This window comes from Lytechinus variegatus, chromosome 4, assembly GCF_018143015.1.
Source record: "Lytechinus variegatus isolate NC3 chromosome 4, Lvar_3.0, whole genome shotgun sequence".
NCBI lineage: Eukaryota > Metazoa > Echinodermata > Echinoidea > Temnopleuroida > Toxopneustidae > Lytechinus > Lytechinus variegatus.
In genome coordinates this window covers 16007504-16023871 of record NC_054743.1, presented here as the reverse complement: position 1 = coordinate 16023871, position 16368 = coordinate 16007504, and the positions used below count along the sequence as shown (strand labels likewise).

The window sequence follows — 16368 nt, the reverse complement described above, 5'->3', positions numbered from 1 at the left end:
GGAATCCGAAACCCCAGCTCTACCGACTGAGCTATATCGCGCTTTATAAAAAAGGGGAAGTTTACCCTGACAAAAAGTTCATTTAAAAATAGCAGAAAAAATAATTTAAAATATTGCCGAAGGTTTGAGAAAAATTCATCAAATAATTAAAAACTTATTAGAATTTTAATTATTTGATTTGTGACGTCATATGAGAGCAGCATTCATACATAGCAAATGGTAAAAAATCAAAGAAATGTCATTTTCTCAGAAAATTGAAAATGGTTTTCACTGTACCTTTTGTATATCAATAGACAAATCATTTCACACCCGATCATGAATAGAAAACAAAATTAAGTCGTTAGGAACCACAAAAAAATGAAATTCATGCATTTTATATTACATAACAGTTAACAGATGGGACAGCTGCTCGTTTATAACGTCAAAACTTTGAACTCTAATAACTTTCTTACTTTTTAACGGATTTTCCTCAAACCTTCACCAATATTTTTTACTATTTTTTCTGCTATTTTACAACAAAGTTTTCTTCAGGTTGAACTTCCCCTTTAAGGGAAATTTTCATTATCACGATTGAAAGTGATTGAAATTGAATAATCATAACAAAATGACTGTAATTACCTTTATATGCATTGAATTTTATTTATCTTGAAATTTGTGTATTTTTTTAGATTTGTGTGTTATTTGTATTATTTGTATTGAAGCCTCTCTAATACACCGTCAAGCCAGAGAGACGACGCCAGGGGCCCGTAACACAAAGCTTAGCGATGAATAGCAAATATGAAAGAACACTTCTGATTGGTTCCTGGTCAGTATTTTAAACCAGATGCGCGTGTAACATTAATCTTAATTGGTCAGTCCATTTACCGATCGATCGCTAATCTTTGAGTTACGGAGCCGTCAACCAAAGCGACATTTTTCTCGATTGGTTTGCAGTCCGTTTCATTGTTGTAACTGCAAAATTAGTTGTAAACCAGCTCTTCTGGCTGATGATCAAAGTATCAATATAATAACAGTAATTGAAATGAAATCATGGTTAATTGGATGGTCAATTAACAGATTACCGAGTTGCGACAACCACTTTGGGAAAGTGATTTTCTTTTGTAACAGATCTTCATTTATTTGTCAGGATTCTATAATTTCTGGAATAATTGATATAACCTTCGTTTACAATAATAATTTCCTCATAATAGGACCAGTTCTAACGAACCTAGTTTGTATCGTTCATATTTTGCTAAAGAGCGGCGTAATAATTGTCCGTAATGTGATTACTGTGTCTAGCAAGCCTTACAATCACTTACAAGAGTGGTTGTAAGGCTTGCTATAGAGTAAATGGTGGTGATCAGATTTCAAAGCAATCTTTCGTTATCGAAGTTCATGTCCTCCAAATAAGTTATTGATGAAAATGTTTCATAATGCGATCGATACAAAGGAAAGTTAACTTAAGCTTGGGAATAAGAAAGTGAAACTGTTTGAACTACCTATGCATTTCCTGCTTATAGAATGTAAGACCTACACTCCAATAAGAGATATGACGTACGGATGTGAAACGAAATGCAATATTTTTGTCAAATTTTCTTTGTCAAGAACATGATGACAATCTATTAGGAACTTTCAAACCCATGCAGTCTGGAATACTTCATGTACTATACTAAGAGCGTGCAAAAACATCACCAGTTGCATAATAATAATGACATGCATTACTGAGGATTTGGTTAAATGTCACTGAATTAACGTCAAAGAAACTACCTCTACATACTACAAAAAATGTTTTGATATTTTTATTTACTATCCTTTTTATACTTTTTATTAGTAAGAAATAGGCATAGGCGGCGGGGAAACGGTGGAACCACCCCCCCCCCCCCCCTCCCCATTGTGGCGAAAACGCCCAAGAAATCTCCGCGTATGACTGTGTGTACAGACAATCATGACTCGTTGTGAATCATGTAAATTCCGTGATTACCAAAGTTACAAGCAAAATCCGACGTCAAAGGGGGGGGATTGTATAGGCGCGTCATGCAGGAGATTTAAAGATAAATACCAGTTGTGGTAACGATCTCAAAATTAGTTCGAACAGAATCCAATAAAATTACCACCCACGTGTTTATAATGTATATAAATCTAAAATAGTGTGCCAAATAAGCTCTGGAAGAAAATGAGTAATAATGCTGAGAAATGAGGAAAATAAGCACGTAATTCCATAAATGTTGGGTATTTTCCCAAATATGCTTTTCTGTGTTAGTGAGCATCAGAATTATTCATTTTGAGATAAGATTTCAGCATTTCATAAAAATAAGTGTACATTAATGACCAGCTCTAGATGTATGGCAATATTATGACAATTAACCTTGATTTTAAAGACTTTCTCATGAAATTAGTTCTGTCATGAAATAAGTTGTCTTTTACCTTTAACGTTAGGCTCGTTAGCAGAAAATGTAACTGATAATCAAATTTATCCAAGATGACAGCTTACTTCCTCGTCGTAGTTGAAATGACAGAGACATGTGAACATTATTCAGTCAGAGCACTCCTCCCCAGAACAGACATGACAGAAATTAAAGTTATGAATGGGAATCCCCCTATATCCATTAAGGCGGTGATTCAGGCTGGGAACACGACCTCCTATTATTATAACGGTTGTGTTCGCCCCCTAGGATTAAAAAGCTTGACCTTTTGGGGGGATTCTATTTTCGGCTTTCAAATCAAGCCAATCACTTAGCCTAGGTGAAGTAGATATCTAATTAAAAAAAAAACATTTTTGTTGTCATTAGTGTTTCGCGATTCATTTCGATTTGATTGATTCACTCACCTGAATAAAATAAATTCTCCGATTTAACCTCTCTAGTCTCTACATGCATTTTTTCTTTTGGGGGGGCTTTACAAGATGCGCCCCCCCCCCCCAGACGCCGTCTACTCTGAATACCATAAGGTGAGATTTTCTTTAAACGGAAATAATTTTATCTGTGAATTCGAAATGTCATTAGAAATTATCAAACGTCCACTCTTCAATATTAAGCCACATTATGCATGAATAATTAAGAAAAATAAATAAATTACGCGCATCACAGAATTTTAATTATTCATGACCCTGACATTTTCAAATATTTTCCAAAAAAAAATTTATCAATATGTTTGTCTAATTTTTCTCCTTTTTATTCTTCAACTCATTGTCAGGGACATTCCAATTTGATATGAGTTTGCCTATGAGGGGGGGCGCCTCTCGGGTGGCTTTTCGGCAAAAGTTTTTTCTCTTTTTTTCTGCTTCTCGAAACCAACTTCACGCGCCGGGTTGCCTGTTCCCTTGGCTATTATCAGATGTGTTTGGTGCTGACTGATCACGGGTTCAGAAGATCAGCCATTAGGGGTAATGATAACAGCCCCCAGTTTTCAACATTCAAGATTCGAGAATTTTTATTCTATTTCTATATCAACGAAATAAACAAAATGGATGGACCTTAATAGTGCATCAATCATTACCCCAGCATGGCATATTGCCGGCCGCTGGTCTTGAACTTTGTATACCGTAAATCTCCAGATGCAAAACCTGGAAACAATTTGCCAAATGCAATAACTATTACAAGAATACAATATATATGTCAATCTACTTAGGTAAATGATGTTGAATAAAAAGCAAAATAAATTAGATTGAACAAGCGATGTCTGGGTCATATCAAGTGTCTACAAATTTCCTATTTTTCAACAGATAATTGTGTAATTTTGTCAGATAATTCAAACGAATTATTGTAATATTTTCATCATATGGTAGGTTTATGTATCATAAACTGCAAGTAAAATTGTGTTAATATTGTGGTATTGATGTTGATGAACGGCTTTTTATTACTTTTTGTTTTAATAATAATAACGTTTTATTTACACAGGGTAGCCACTTCAATATTAAGACTGCTCTTCCAGCGGGCCCTGCATAACATAATATGTTATTATTACCCTTCTCCAGTCTAAAAGTTGAGCGCCAAGCAAAAAGGCAGAATGTCCCATTTTTATAAGTCTTTGGTATGACTCGGCCTGGGATCAATAAATATTTATAATAATAGACAGTTCTTGTATAGCGCATGACACATTATAAATAACGTCTCTATGCGCTTCCAAAGGACTTGGATAATATAGCCCCGCAGCCTTTTACAGCGCTGGGGCATTTCAAGGAATAAATTCCTGTCATGTGCCCATTCACCTCACCCGGGTTGAGTGCAGCACAATGTGGATAAATTTCTTGCTGAAGGAAACTACGCCATGGCTGGGATTTGAACCCACGACCCTCTGTTACAAAGTCCGGAGACTAATCCACTGGGCCACAATGCTCCACAATACAAATGCTCCAAAACTACGGCCTCCTGTTCATGAGGCGGACGCTCTACCACTGAGCCAACATGACCGGTTTAGGTTTATCTAACGTTACATCCAACCAGTCTGAAGATTCTATAAAATAGACGGTTTCGCATGTAATGCGCAGTAAATGCGCCAAAGATTAAAGGAGGGGTTGACTATTCTTTATGTTTGTTTCATTTTTCTATCTTTGAGTAATGAGGTTAATCTATAAGCCTATTCATCATGTTGACACGTGTGAACGTGACCAGTAAGCTAGGTGAAAAATAGTTCGGAGATTGGGCCATTTTCTCGGCGGGAGAAAGAGATGGTGACATAATTACCAGTCGGCAAATACTTGAGACTCGAGGGTATTCCATCTTCAAATCTTTTTCACAAGAAAGAGACGTACAACGGAGGACGTCGCAAATCTCGATAATTATATCCATGCACCAATGCCCTTGGTTAGTAAAGGCTATACCAAACAACTTTCTTGTAGGTCTACCGAACTAAAATAGCAAGTGAAGAAAGCTTCGTATATGCCTATATACATGCATAGTAGAAAATGATTTTTTATCGCACTGGCGTATTTAGTTAGATTGTCAGGGATCGTTTCATTACTTTATAAATATGCATAAAAAGGAGTACATTCCACCGGTGATTAATCATGTTAATGATGTTATTACGGATTTATTGCTGACTCTTCTGGGTTCTATTTCAAAAAAGATTTGTTATAACAAATGCATGATTTCTATACCAAGTTTTCAATAGGTATAAACCGTTACTTCAAACCTGTTATTATTACAACTGTTATGAACCTCATCACTCCCCTCCTTCTTCTCCCCCCCTCCCCCCTCCCTTCCTCCTCCTTCTATCTCCTCCCTTCCACTTTTTCATGTTTTCTATTCGTCATCTATTCCACGTACCGAAACGTTCTAATATTCTGAATTGTATCCACATGTTTACAAAATATAAACAATCTACTTTCGGCCACATCATCGGAAATCAATTTCCTCGTTGAAATAACAAAAACTCACCCAATTCCGATACACACTATCTGAAAGTATTCATCTTTGGTAAAGTGTCAGTATTATCTGACATTCTTTAACATTAATATTCTGCACTTCATTGTCTTCTTTCGTCGAATAATTCACGTAATCTTACACCTCGAATGTTCAATTGCATCACAGCTATACAACTGGTATATCTTTGTTGTAACATATTAGATACAACTTGTATAAGCGTCCTTTTATCTTTTTGCTTCATCTTTTTATTCATGTTATTCAAGTCCTATTGTGTCGTTAGAATCCCTTCCAATCATCCCCAATCATGTGCAAACTTCTGAGGATTCGGAGGATTTAATAATAATAATAATCCTCTTTTATATAGTGCTTAGTCCATCGGAACGACGTGTCTAAGCGCTTTACAGATATATTATTACCCCGGTCATCAGATTCAATCAGTCATTCCCGCACACAATGTATGCACATCCTCCACTCCGTGGGGAGTATTCCAGTCAGTCGCCTGTGAGGCGCACACAGTACTGGACAAGCTACAATGACTTTCACACCTACCGGGTACCCATTTAGCACCTGGGTCGAGAGTGGCAAAGTGTGGATTAACGCATGGCCAAAGGACGCCAGACCGCGATGGGATACGAACACACGACCCTCTGTTTACAAGGCGAGAGTCAGAACCACTACACCACAGCTCCTCCACACGCGTTTGATAGAGCGATCGAAAGCTTCACATTTTTTACAAGCATTCTACCTCCACGTTCAAAATGTTGAAAGGGAGACTGTATGACCCCCTCATGTATAACATCGATCAACGATGCTGCTCTGAAATGATAGATTAACAACGTGAGCATGACCGAGCATCATGGTCATGGACGAAAGGGTTATGGGTTCGATTCATTGCCAAATCGTCAATATATATTTATCCTAATCTTTTTTTTTCTTTTATTTTGCAGTTGTTGTCAGTGTGTCAGTTTTCTCAGCTTCAATGTCATGAATGTCGGATAAAATTAAGAAGGGGTTGTTTGGACATGCTGGAGCGAGGATGCATGATACATTCGTTCATTCAGATTATTTGATCCCGTTTGCTTTACTGTTTTATTTCAAAATATTTATCTGATGTCGTGTTTTCTAATTGCTGTATTATTTTCTGCGATGTTTGTATTATATTCTGCGATTTGTTGCTACGTTTCTGTTCATATACAATTAATCTGCCATGTTATTTTGTGTAATGCTATTTGATTTTGTTTATGTACAGCTGTAATTAATCTGTTGAATTATTTCTGTGGTATTTTCCAGACTGTGTATGAATTTAAAGTAAATGAATAATAAAGATTACTACAAAACTAAAAATACCAAAGATTTCAACCCTCTGTTGCCTACTGCTCAGCCGTGCTCTGCATTTCACATCGTCATTTTACAAAAGGTAGAAATGCTGGGCCCGCTATTTTTTTTTACAAGCTTATAAGTGCCTCTCAGATGTTGATATAATCATCTCGTCATGTCTACATCTCTTAGGAAAGAAGATAGGATGACGAAATCTTGGATCTCATCATGTCTACATCTTGTGGGAGAGATGATCAGATGACAAGATCTTGGATCTCGTCATGTCTTCATCCCGTGAAAGAGATGATCAGATGACAAGATCTGGATCTCGTCATGTCTACATCTTGTGGGAGAGATGATCAGATGACAAGATCTCCGATCAAGATCTTGCCAGCTGATAATTTCTTCCAAACGATGTAGACATGACCATGATGACGAGATCCAAGATCTTGTCATCTGATCATCTCTCCCAAGGGATGTAGACATGACGAGATCCAGCTCTTGTCATCTGATCATCTCTTCCAAGGGACGTAGGGACGTAGACATGTTGAGATCCAAGATCGTGTCATCTGATCATCTCTCCCAAGGGATGTAGACATGACGAGATCCAGCTCTTGTCATCTGATCATTTCTTCCAAGGGATGTAGACATGTTGAGATCCAAGATCTTGTCATCTGATCATCTCTCCCACATCTGGGTGGCATTTTTAAGCATCCGTAGATAATGGTTGAATGGCTGAATAAACCCATTATAATACGTGAAAGGTGGTTCTACTTTCTGGCGCAGGAAAAGATTTAATGTTACATTTTGACTGCGTGACTTATCAACAGACACACGGTGATTTACCAGAAACAGCGTAAAGGAATTCTGGAATTCATTGTTTTTCAGTGATACCATATCTACTTCATTAGAATAATGAAATGTCATTTATAAAAAAAAAACAATATCATAATTATACTTGTGAAATGTGGAATCCAGTTCAGATCCATTTCTTTTTTGCTATTATAGGTCCATGGTCTGAACATAAACCTATTAGCGTCTCACAAACGTTCAGCTTTACAAAAACACCCCTTGGGTAAAAAAAGAATGAATTCAAAAATGTCAATTTTTTTATTATATGAGAATCCAGTGGCGTACCGTGGGTCATGGCATTGGGGGGCACCAGCAAAAAATAGTCACTTAATGAGCGCGCTTCGCGCGCTCAGTTGCCAGGTATAACGACCTTTAAGTTATAGAGACATTTTAAGGACAGTGCCATTAGCATTGGACCCACACATTCCTGAATCAATGAATTTGTTTATTTGATCATCTCAATGATCAAATAATGTGAGCGCGAAGCGCGAGCTGAAAATTTTTGACATTCAAACCTAAAAAGAGACATTATAATCATATTTTTGTAATCATGATTCGTACCTAAAAAATGAGAGCGCGAAGCGCGAGCTGAATTTTTTTTAATATATTGACCCCTAACGGAGATTTTAAGGACTATATTTTAGAAATCCATTAAGAGTATTCATATTTCTCCATAGTCATCTATTGCGAGTGAAAAGCGCTTGCTGATTTTGTTACAATTACATCTAAACACAAGAAGCACTTGTAGCAATTATTGTAATCACGATTAACATACGCATCTCACTAATCAAACATTGCGAGCGCGAAGCGCGAGCTGAAAATTTAGGAAATTCAGATCTGAAGATGGGCATTCTAATGCTTGTTTGTAGGAATTCAATAAGATCATACCTATTTCACAAACCAAATGATGCGAGCGCGAAGCGCGAGCTGAAAACTTTTGATATTCAGATCAGAAAAAGAGACATTTTAAGGACTGATTTTAGTCCATGGAGATCAGATATATCTCACCAATCCACTAATGCGAACGTAAGCACGGACATGAAATCTTTTGTATTAAGACCTTAAAGGGCAATCACTTTAAGTATATAGTCATGAAAAAGAAGCATATGTCACTCTATAAAACAATAATAAGACGAAGTGGGAGGAATATATTTGGTGTATATTGACTTGAAAACGGGACGTTTTAGTACAACGGGATTATATATCTCGTTAAACAGACAATGCGAGCACCAGGAATAATGAGCACATAGGCCCTGAGTAAAATATGTTTCATGAAGTTATTAAAAAATGTTTCATAACATCATAATGAACAACAATTTCTTCTTTCCCACTACGTTTCTCTTCCCTCTCCCTCTTTTTCTCCTTTTCCCCGTTTTTTTTTGGGGGGTCAGCCGATTGGGGGCACGTGCCCCCCCCCCCCGTAGTTCATCGCGGTTTGTGGTTATAAATTATAGGATTTGTTTTACCTCATTTTGCGGAATCGAGCATTATGCTCGTGAAACGTCACCGACATACCAAACTCGAGGTAAAAAGCATCAATTACGTAATGCTACGATCTATACAATAAGGATGTGGTTTTACTTCACTCAATTCATAATAAGCTTTTCGGTAACATTTTAGGAGATGTGATTCTGTAATATAGGGTTGAACCTAAATGAACGCATTTGCTCCAAAATTAAAAATAAATCTCTTTTTGGTACCAAGCAGAGCCTTAAAAACCTAAGCATATACGAATTCCTTAGAGTTACTTGTTCCAGACTCGATGCCCAGTGAATATCTGACAATATTTCAACTCAATCCTGCAATGCCTAGTGAATATCTGACAATATTTCAATTCGTAACGAATGGCATAAATCACGAATAAAACTTAAAGAAAAATGGGGCCTCTAATAACATGGATAAGTTGACAATAATCATATGGACGGATGAAACAATCTTCGAATTGAATGGATTTTTGAGAAAAAAAGGTCAGCAACGGTTCCACAAAAAATCAGAAAAGGATGACACAGTTTGTTTGCCTTCTTCCTCATGAGCCTTTCAGATGTTTAGCATGGTTAGCATATTATCGTTTTATTGAAGGGTAGTCAAGAAGAGAATTGAATGGTATTCATCTATACCACAAAGTCTACGAAATGTCTTCAAAAGGTGTCTTCCACTCGGAAAATTTTACACCGGTGTTGAATTTGTGGTGTTAGTTTTACACCTATAGGTGTTATTACAACTCCTTTTGTTGTTACATTTACAATCTTTAGTGTTATGTTTAATCTTTAGGGTGTAATTTTAACACCTCAGGGTGTGGTCCTCTATTAACACCAATTGGTGTCAGTTTTAACACCGCAGCTTTTACAGTGTATGGGCCCTCTTTAGCGGATATATTCGTAACTCGAAGTCTTGATGTATCTTACTTATGCTTAAAATGTATTTACAGACAAGTTATTCAAACGCACTTCATGCAAAAAAATATGATATTAATTGACAATGAATCTTTTGGATATTACAATTCATGAAATTTACACTACATCACATAATGACGCAAGACTGTTTGCATCAGACGTTGCAATTTTTTTAGATTTCAAAATCATATCTGTGTTCGCTGCAAGTGGATTGTCAGGATTTCATTGAAATGATTGTTTAGCTTTCTGGACAAGGAGTTCAATTAAGGTATGGTTATTCTGATCCCTGTTGCTAAAAAAATTTATTATGGTAACTTTGCCATTCAATGGTAACTACTATGGTAACGCTGATCAACAACCAATCAAAATCAAGGATTCCATGAAATTTACCATTGGAAGTCAAAGTTACCATAATGGTAACTTTTTTGCAACGGAGCCCAGGTCATGCATGTTATTACACATCCATGCTTATGAAATAAAAACGGGCGGCATTGGGATATATATATGTATATATATATATATATATATATACATATATCCCAATGCCGCCCGTAGGGTATAGGGTAGAGGGTATATATATATATTTATTTATCAAGGCGACCTAAATATTATGACGTCATGTTTTTTATCGATTGAATTACATTATATGGGTATTACGGAGCTACACGACTGAGATATCTCATTTGTATTCTTTTCTACATTCCACTTTTCCCTCTCTATTCATTTTTTTTCTATCTGCCTATTTACTCCTTTTTTTCATTAATTGAAATTGTCTAGGGGCGATGACCTCCCTGCCCCCTTGTGGTGCTGCCACTGGTAATAAGTCAGATAAACGCTAAAGCCAACATGTTGCACCGAACGTTGCTTCGTGCTTTCGTCGTCAGTCTGGGCATTTTTTTCCATACTATATGCTGGAGGAAACGAAGAGAGGGTATATCCACCCAATCATGTGATTGGGTCGCTGAAATGTCAAGAAGTATTGACGTACTCAAACCTAATCTTTCGGAAAATAATCGTTTCGACGGCGAAAATAATCAGTTCGGATGATATCGTCAAGAGGACTTAGATGATAATCAGTATCTTTAAATATATATATATATATGACGGATGGGGTTTCCATGGTAGCAATTTGATCTTGATTACGTTATATTGGTATATATGAATTTTGTGGAAATTCGAGGAAACTGCTTTGCAGTGCCCTTTCATTCATATTTTCCCTCCCTCCCTTTCTTTTTCTCTTTCTGCATACCTGACCCTCTTGTCTCTGCCTACCTCTCTCTCGTTCTTTCCATCTCCCACTCCCTGCCCCCCCCCCCTAATATCTCTCCCTCTTGCCCTCTCTTCCTACCTCCCTCTTTATTTTCCCTTCTTACACACACAAATATCGCTATTGAAACAACACCAGTTTGGAATCAAACCGATGCTGTTTTAATACTAATTGGTGTTGTATAAACACCTTTCTGGTGTTAGACCAAAACGAAACTTCTCTGGTGTGGACATACACTCTAAAAAATGGAATGTTAAATCAACATTTGAAAGGTTGGAGGAGTGACAACTTTTTCCAAATGTTACATCCAACTATGTATAAAGCTAAATCCAACATTTTAAGTGTTGAGTAGAACCATTTAAAGTGGTAAATGCAACATTTAGAAAATGTTGTCACTCCTCCAACCTTTCAAAATGTTGATTTAACATTCCCGTTTTTTGAGTGTATAGATTCCGGGCTGGTGTTAACATGGTTAAATTAACACCGGAGTTTTGCAGTGTACAATTGAGGTCTTACTGAGCTCCGCTATATCCATGGAGGTGCAGCACACTGAATCTCATTTTTTTGTTTAACTTTACCCAATAATATGGGGATACCACCAACCTTGGATTATCGAATATAAGTTAAAAACAAATAAAAAATAGATAGAGCCGTGTGATCTTCTTTTCGTATTTAGACCCTATGACCACAAACTATTCATTCTTGTAAAGTCATACAAAGGCTATATATAGCTAGTCTGCTGGGCAAACCCTTCACTCGAGTTGACGGTCTTAAAAAGCAGCCTACTCATGCCTTGTGTACTGAAGGCCATCTCGCTCATGCTAGTCTTTGCGTGGAGACGCACTTGTTGATCAAAATTTCAATCAGGGTCTGTGCCTGTAGACTAATATATAGCCTTCATGTGAAATAGGGCGAAACGGGGTAAAAGCAATCTCTCTTTCTAAAGATAATTGGGTATTAAGTTCTTCCCTTTTCCCTCTTATCCATTTTCCTCCATTTTATTTAATTACTTGTGAAAAATGGGGGCGGTCACGACCTGTCCCACCACTTTCTAGCCCCGCCCCTGCTGATGGGTAAAATTCAATTTTTTATGCTACCTGTTTTCAAAATTTGAGTTATACAGAAGGATCATGACTTTGTTGCAAAATATGTTATAAATAATGTCAAAACCCCATGTTTATACCCCTGTTATAGTAGTTCTTTCTTATCCATCACTCGTGTCCCCACCCCCCCCCCCCCCCCCTCCCCCCACCCCCGTTAGAGGAAAAATGGCATCTGTATGAAAAAAAATCCTTTCCCACATATCAAGAATAAGTATCACTAAATGTTTAGGGTAAAAACTTTCATTAATATATTTTCCTACGAAAACTCACCATTGCATCGTATTCTATCATGTTCATGAAGTGAGATGCTTCAGCACCCTTGTAAAGAAAGAACCACATGGTACCCTGATACTGGTCACCCCCATCCAAGAGAAGAACATTGGCAACCCGATTCCGGATCTCCTTGACTTTGGTTGCCCGCCTAGCAACCCCTCCGAAGCACGCTCCGTCCTCGGCATCCTCCTGGCTACATTCGGAACCATACTTGTTGAACTGTTCGATCCGTGCATGGACATCGTTGGTGTGGAGGACCGTCAGTTGGTAGTCCGCCCCGCCGTGGGAAACCAAACAAATGATCAGAAGTAAGATGCTGGTTGACCAGGAAATGGTGAGGATATCCATGTTTATAAATCCAAAAGTGAGACTGTAAGCGGAGTTGGTGAGTACATCTACCCGTGAAGTCAGTAGCCGATTTGAGAGAGATACACGATCGCAAGCTTGATCAGATTAATAAGGTGATGCGATGCACCTCGTGTAGTATTGACTTTTTGATTAGTAGCATAATATGACAGTACATTCGTTGTTCATTTCAGAGGTCCGTCAGTTCTTATATCACATGTAGAAACACACGGACTTTGATCAAGTAAGACAACAATCCATTATCAGGATATAAAAGATAACAAAATAGGTAAACTATATACCTGTCGACTATGTCCCGGGCTGGTGAAATATTAGAGAATATCGTCTGCTACAATGCAAGACCCACGCGCGTGTGAAGCCACGACAGACGGCGCTCTCCATATCCGCACCATGACCCGATTAGGCCTCTGAGCGGTATCGCCTATTCATACATCCCATAAACTACTTTCTACGTCTCTTTAACGGTCTTTATTTTATTTACTATTTATTTGTTCCGTTTCATAAAAGAGGCTTTAGATTAGAAATCAATGGGTTCATTCCAGTATGACTTGGGTCAATAAAATCGATGTGCGGGGAACGAAGAGAAAGGGTTTGTTGTCTGTTAGGCGTGGGTCCTTAAAAAAGGGGGTTCATTCAGACCATAAGCCTTTATAAGCATTGATACCGGGCATTTGATAAGCCTGACCGATCGGTGAAAATCAGACATTTCGATCGATATGCTTTCCAACGAGTTTACAAAATAGCCGACCATAAACATAGCGGAGGCCTATCAATGAGTTGTAGAAAGGAGATTCAATATATTGACGTTGGCCTTTTTTAATCCAGGGGAATTAAGAAAAGCGAAGTGCAACAAACCCAAAATACTAACTCTCTACTGACTTACATAGTGCCTAATGCCCCTTTATCATAAGTCTTTAGCGCTCTATAATAAATGCAACATAATTACCTTGGCTTTAGCAGAGCTACTGTTACGCACTCAAGTAGTTCAAGGGATGAATTAACTTGAGGTTCTTCGTTGCTTTATGGGTATACTGATTTGAAAAAAAAATATTTTTAAGGTCAATTTTGTAGGAATTTATGAACGTGATGCGCACCTCACTAAATGTGTCGCGGAATGCGAGCTAAAATGTTAGATTTTTAACACATGCACAACATATCAACAGTGCATAAATATTTATATTTACTTGATGCAAGATAAATAAGTAATGTATATTAACATGCATTGGTCGAGGGTCCAGGAATCGAACCTCTGAATTTCATGAAGTAGTCGGGTCACGAGACCACTCGGCTACGGCGCCTGAAATCGTGAATATAAAACACTTCTGAACGTGTGTTTGTAAAAAGAAAAAAAATGCGAGTTAAAGCGCACCTAAAATACGTTTTCAGGTATCAATACCTGACCACAATATATCGACCACAGCGACCGAACGAGAATTCCTCCATCTAAATTATTATGTGGAACCTACCAATTATTATTATAGACGCGGATGGGTTATTGGCCATACATATTAGTCATATTAGTATTCGGTCGGTATTCGTGATATAGTAATAATAATAATAATGAGACTTGTAGAGCGCCAAATCCACTCTGTAGAGTGCTCAAGGCGCATAAAGAGCTAAGAGTTCAATAACAAAGTTTTTAGAAGATTTTTGAAAGTTTCGACAGAGGTACATTTTTTTATGTCTTCAGGAAGGCTATTGGGATGACTGACACAAAATCAATCTTCGTAAGAGAGATTAGAGGGTGCTCGTAAGATCTGGAGAGCTCCCCTTTTTTCGTTTCTTTTCATTTTTTTAGTTTATTCCTCAAGACTGAATTTTAAAGGGGGTGAACTGATCACTTTGTGTGGTCTCTCATTGACTCTGTTGTGTAATAACTAGTCATAGGGGATGTCACAAGAAAATGTTTGCAATCAATTGTAAATATTCTGTTGCAATGTTGCAATAGATTAATCAATCTTAACTGTAGTCAGATTACACCGCTTGTCACTTCAAGAAGCAGATTACAAATAACTCGCAATTTCGTTTATAATTTTAAAATTTACGATCGATTTAGGTACTGAAAGCAGACTTGGAATTGATCGCAAGTTTGTTGCAACGCCCCAATAGAAAGGTAAACCGAGTTCAACAAGAAGAAACTGATCAAACTTTTACAAGGTCACTGCAACATTCCACTCAGTCAAAATGAGCAATATTTTTACACAGGCTAACTATTGTGGGTTGAAATGAATATCATGCTTGAAGGATTTGTAAGGGGGATAATTGTAGACCGGTAGAGGAATGTATAAAACTGGTTGATTGGCGACATAAACATCGGAATAAAAGCTGGGAATACAGGAATTCCATCAAAATCTGCAAAGAGCTAAAAATGTAATATAGGCCTTTTTTTCAAAAAGACATCGATCGAGGCAACAATTCTCGGGAAGTAATTAGGCTTATGTTTTCGTTTTTTGTACTTAAATAGCAAAGAATACTGAAGGAGAATTGCATGAGAATGCCTGCTGGTTTCTACTCCATTGATAAGCATAGCTGCGTGACAGCAGTTGCAGTAATAAAACTTACCATACTGTGTCGAATATTACATAAGGCAAAGGAAACTGACAAAAGATCCAGGCAGATAGAAAATTTAATTCGTTTTATTCATTTTATGCTGTATGTAGGGGTTGGCCTGTTTAGTTTATAGCCTACTTTATACAAAGGCGCCCTGCAGCTAAACGAGCCTCATACATGAACACTTCAAATATATAAGGTAACATGAATAAACAACATTAAACTTAGGTCGTTCTGTTTTTAATTCGGGAAAACCCGAAACGTTCAAAATTTAATTTTCGTTATGATGTGTTTGCAATCTTTGCTCGGATTTCCCTTCATATTAATATAATGATGAATAAAACTTACTATTGAAGGAATTATTCCAAGTCAGTTTTGAAAGAATTTTAGTGTCAAATGAATTGACAAAATTATATTGTTCTGTGAGAGATACCTGTCACAATTGGCTATCATTAAACCACAATTTTAGACCAGAGTTTAAATAAAACCCAACTTCAGAATACGGACCAGGGAGCGGAGCAATTGTAATCTAAACATTGCTAAATGGATGTCAGTGGAATAATTATTCAGAATCAAGGTAGGCCTATTTACTGCTTTGCATCTTTTCTTCTTTTTTTCTTTTAGTTGGGCATGTTGGGGGAGGGGTCTAAACAAGAACGCACAGGTCTGAACATTTAACATTTACATTGAGGGTCTTATTCACACTGAAAGATACAAATTAATTTGTTTTGCATGCTGTCATCCTAACATATTGATTCTGGAGTCCTGTGGAGAGCAAAGGAGAAGACTCGACAGTTCGGGCAAGTTGACTGTCCGTCTTCCTGAGAACAAACACTCAACTTGCCCGAACCGTCGTATCCATGGTATCCGAGTCGCCCCTGCTCTACAACTCCATGCGCCAACTC

The 16368-nt window shown here is 37.4% G+C and overlaps 1 protein-coding gene across 1 annotated transcript in view; it reads right to left on the bottom strand.

Annotated features, from left to right (window-relative positions):
* LOC121413502 (snake venom 5'-nucleotidase-like) overlaps positions 1–13325 on the bottom strand; it is a 48208-nt gene extending 34883 nt beyond the window's left edge. Inside the window, exon 1 of the mRNA XM_041606326.1 lies at positions 12545–13325. Within this exon, the coding sequence (XP_041462260.1) occupies positions 12545–12895 (351 nt within the window). The 5' untranslated portion in view covers positions 12896–13325. The remainder of the gene's footprint in view (positions 1–12544) is intronic.
* Between the last annotated feature and the right edge of the window lie 3043 nt (positions 13326–16368).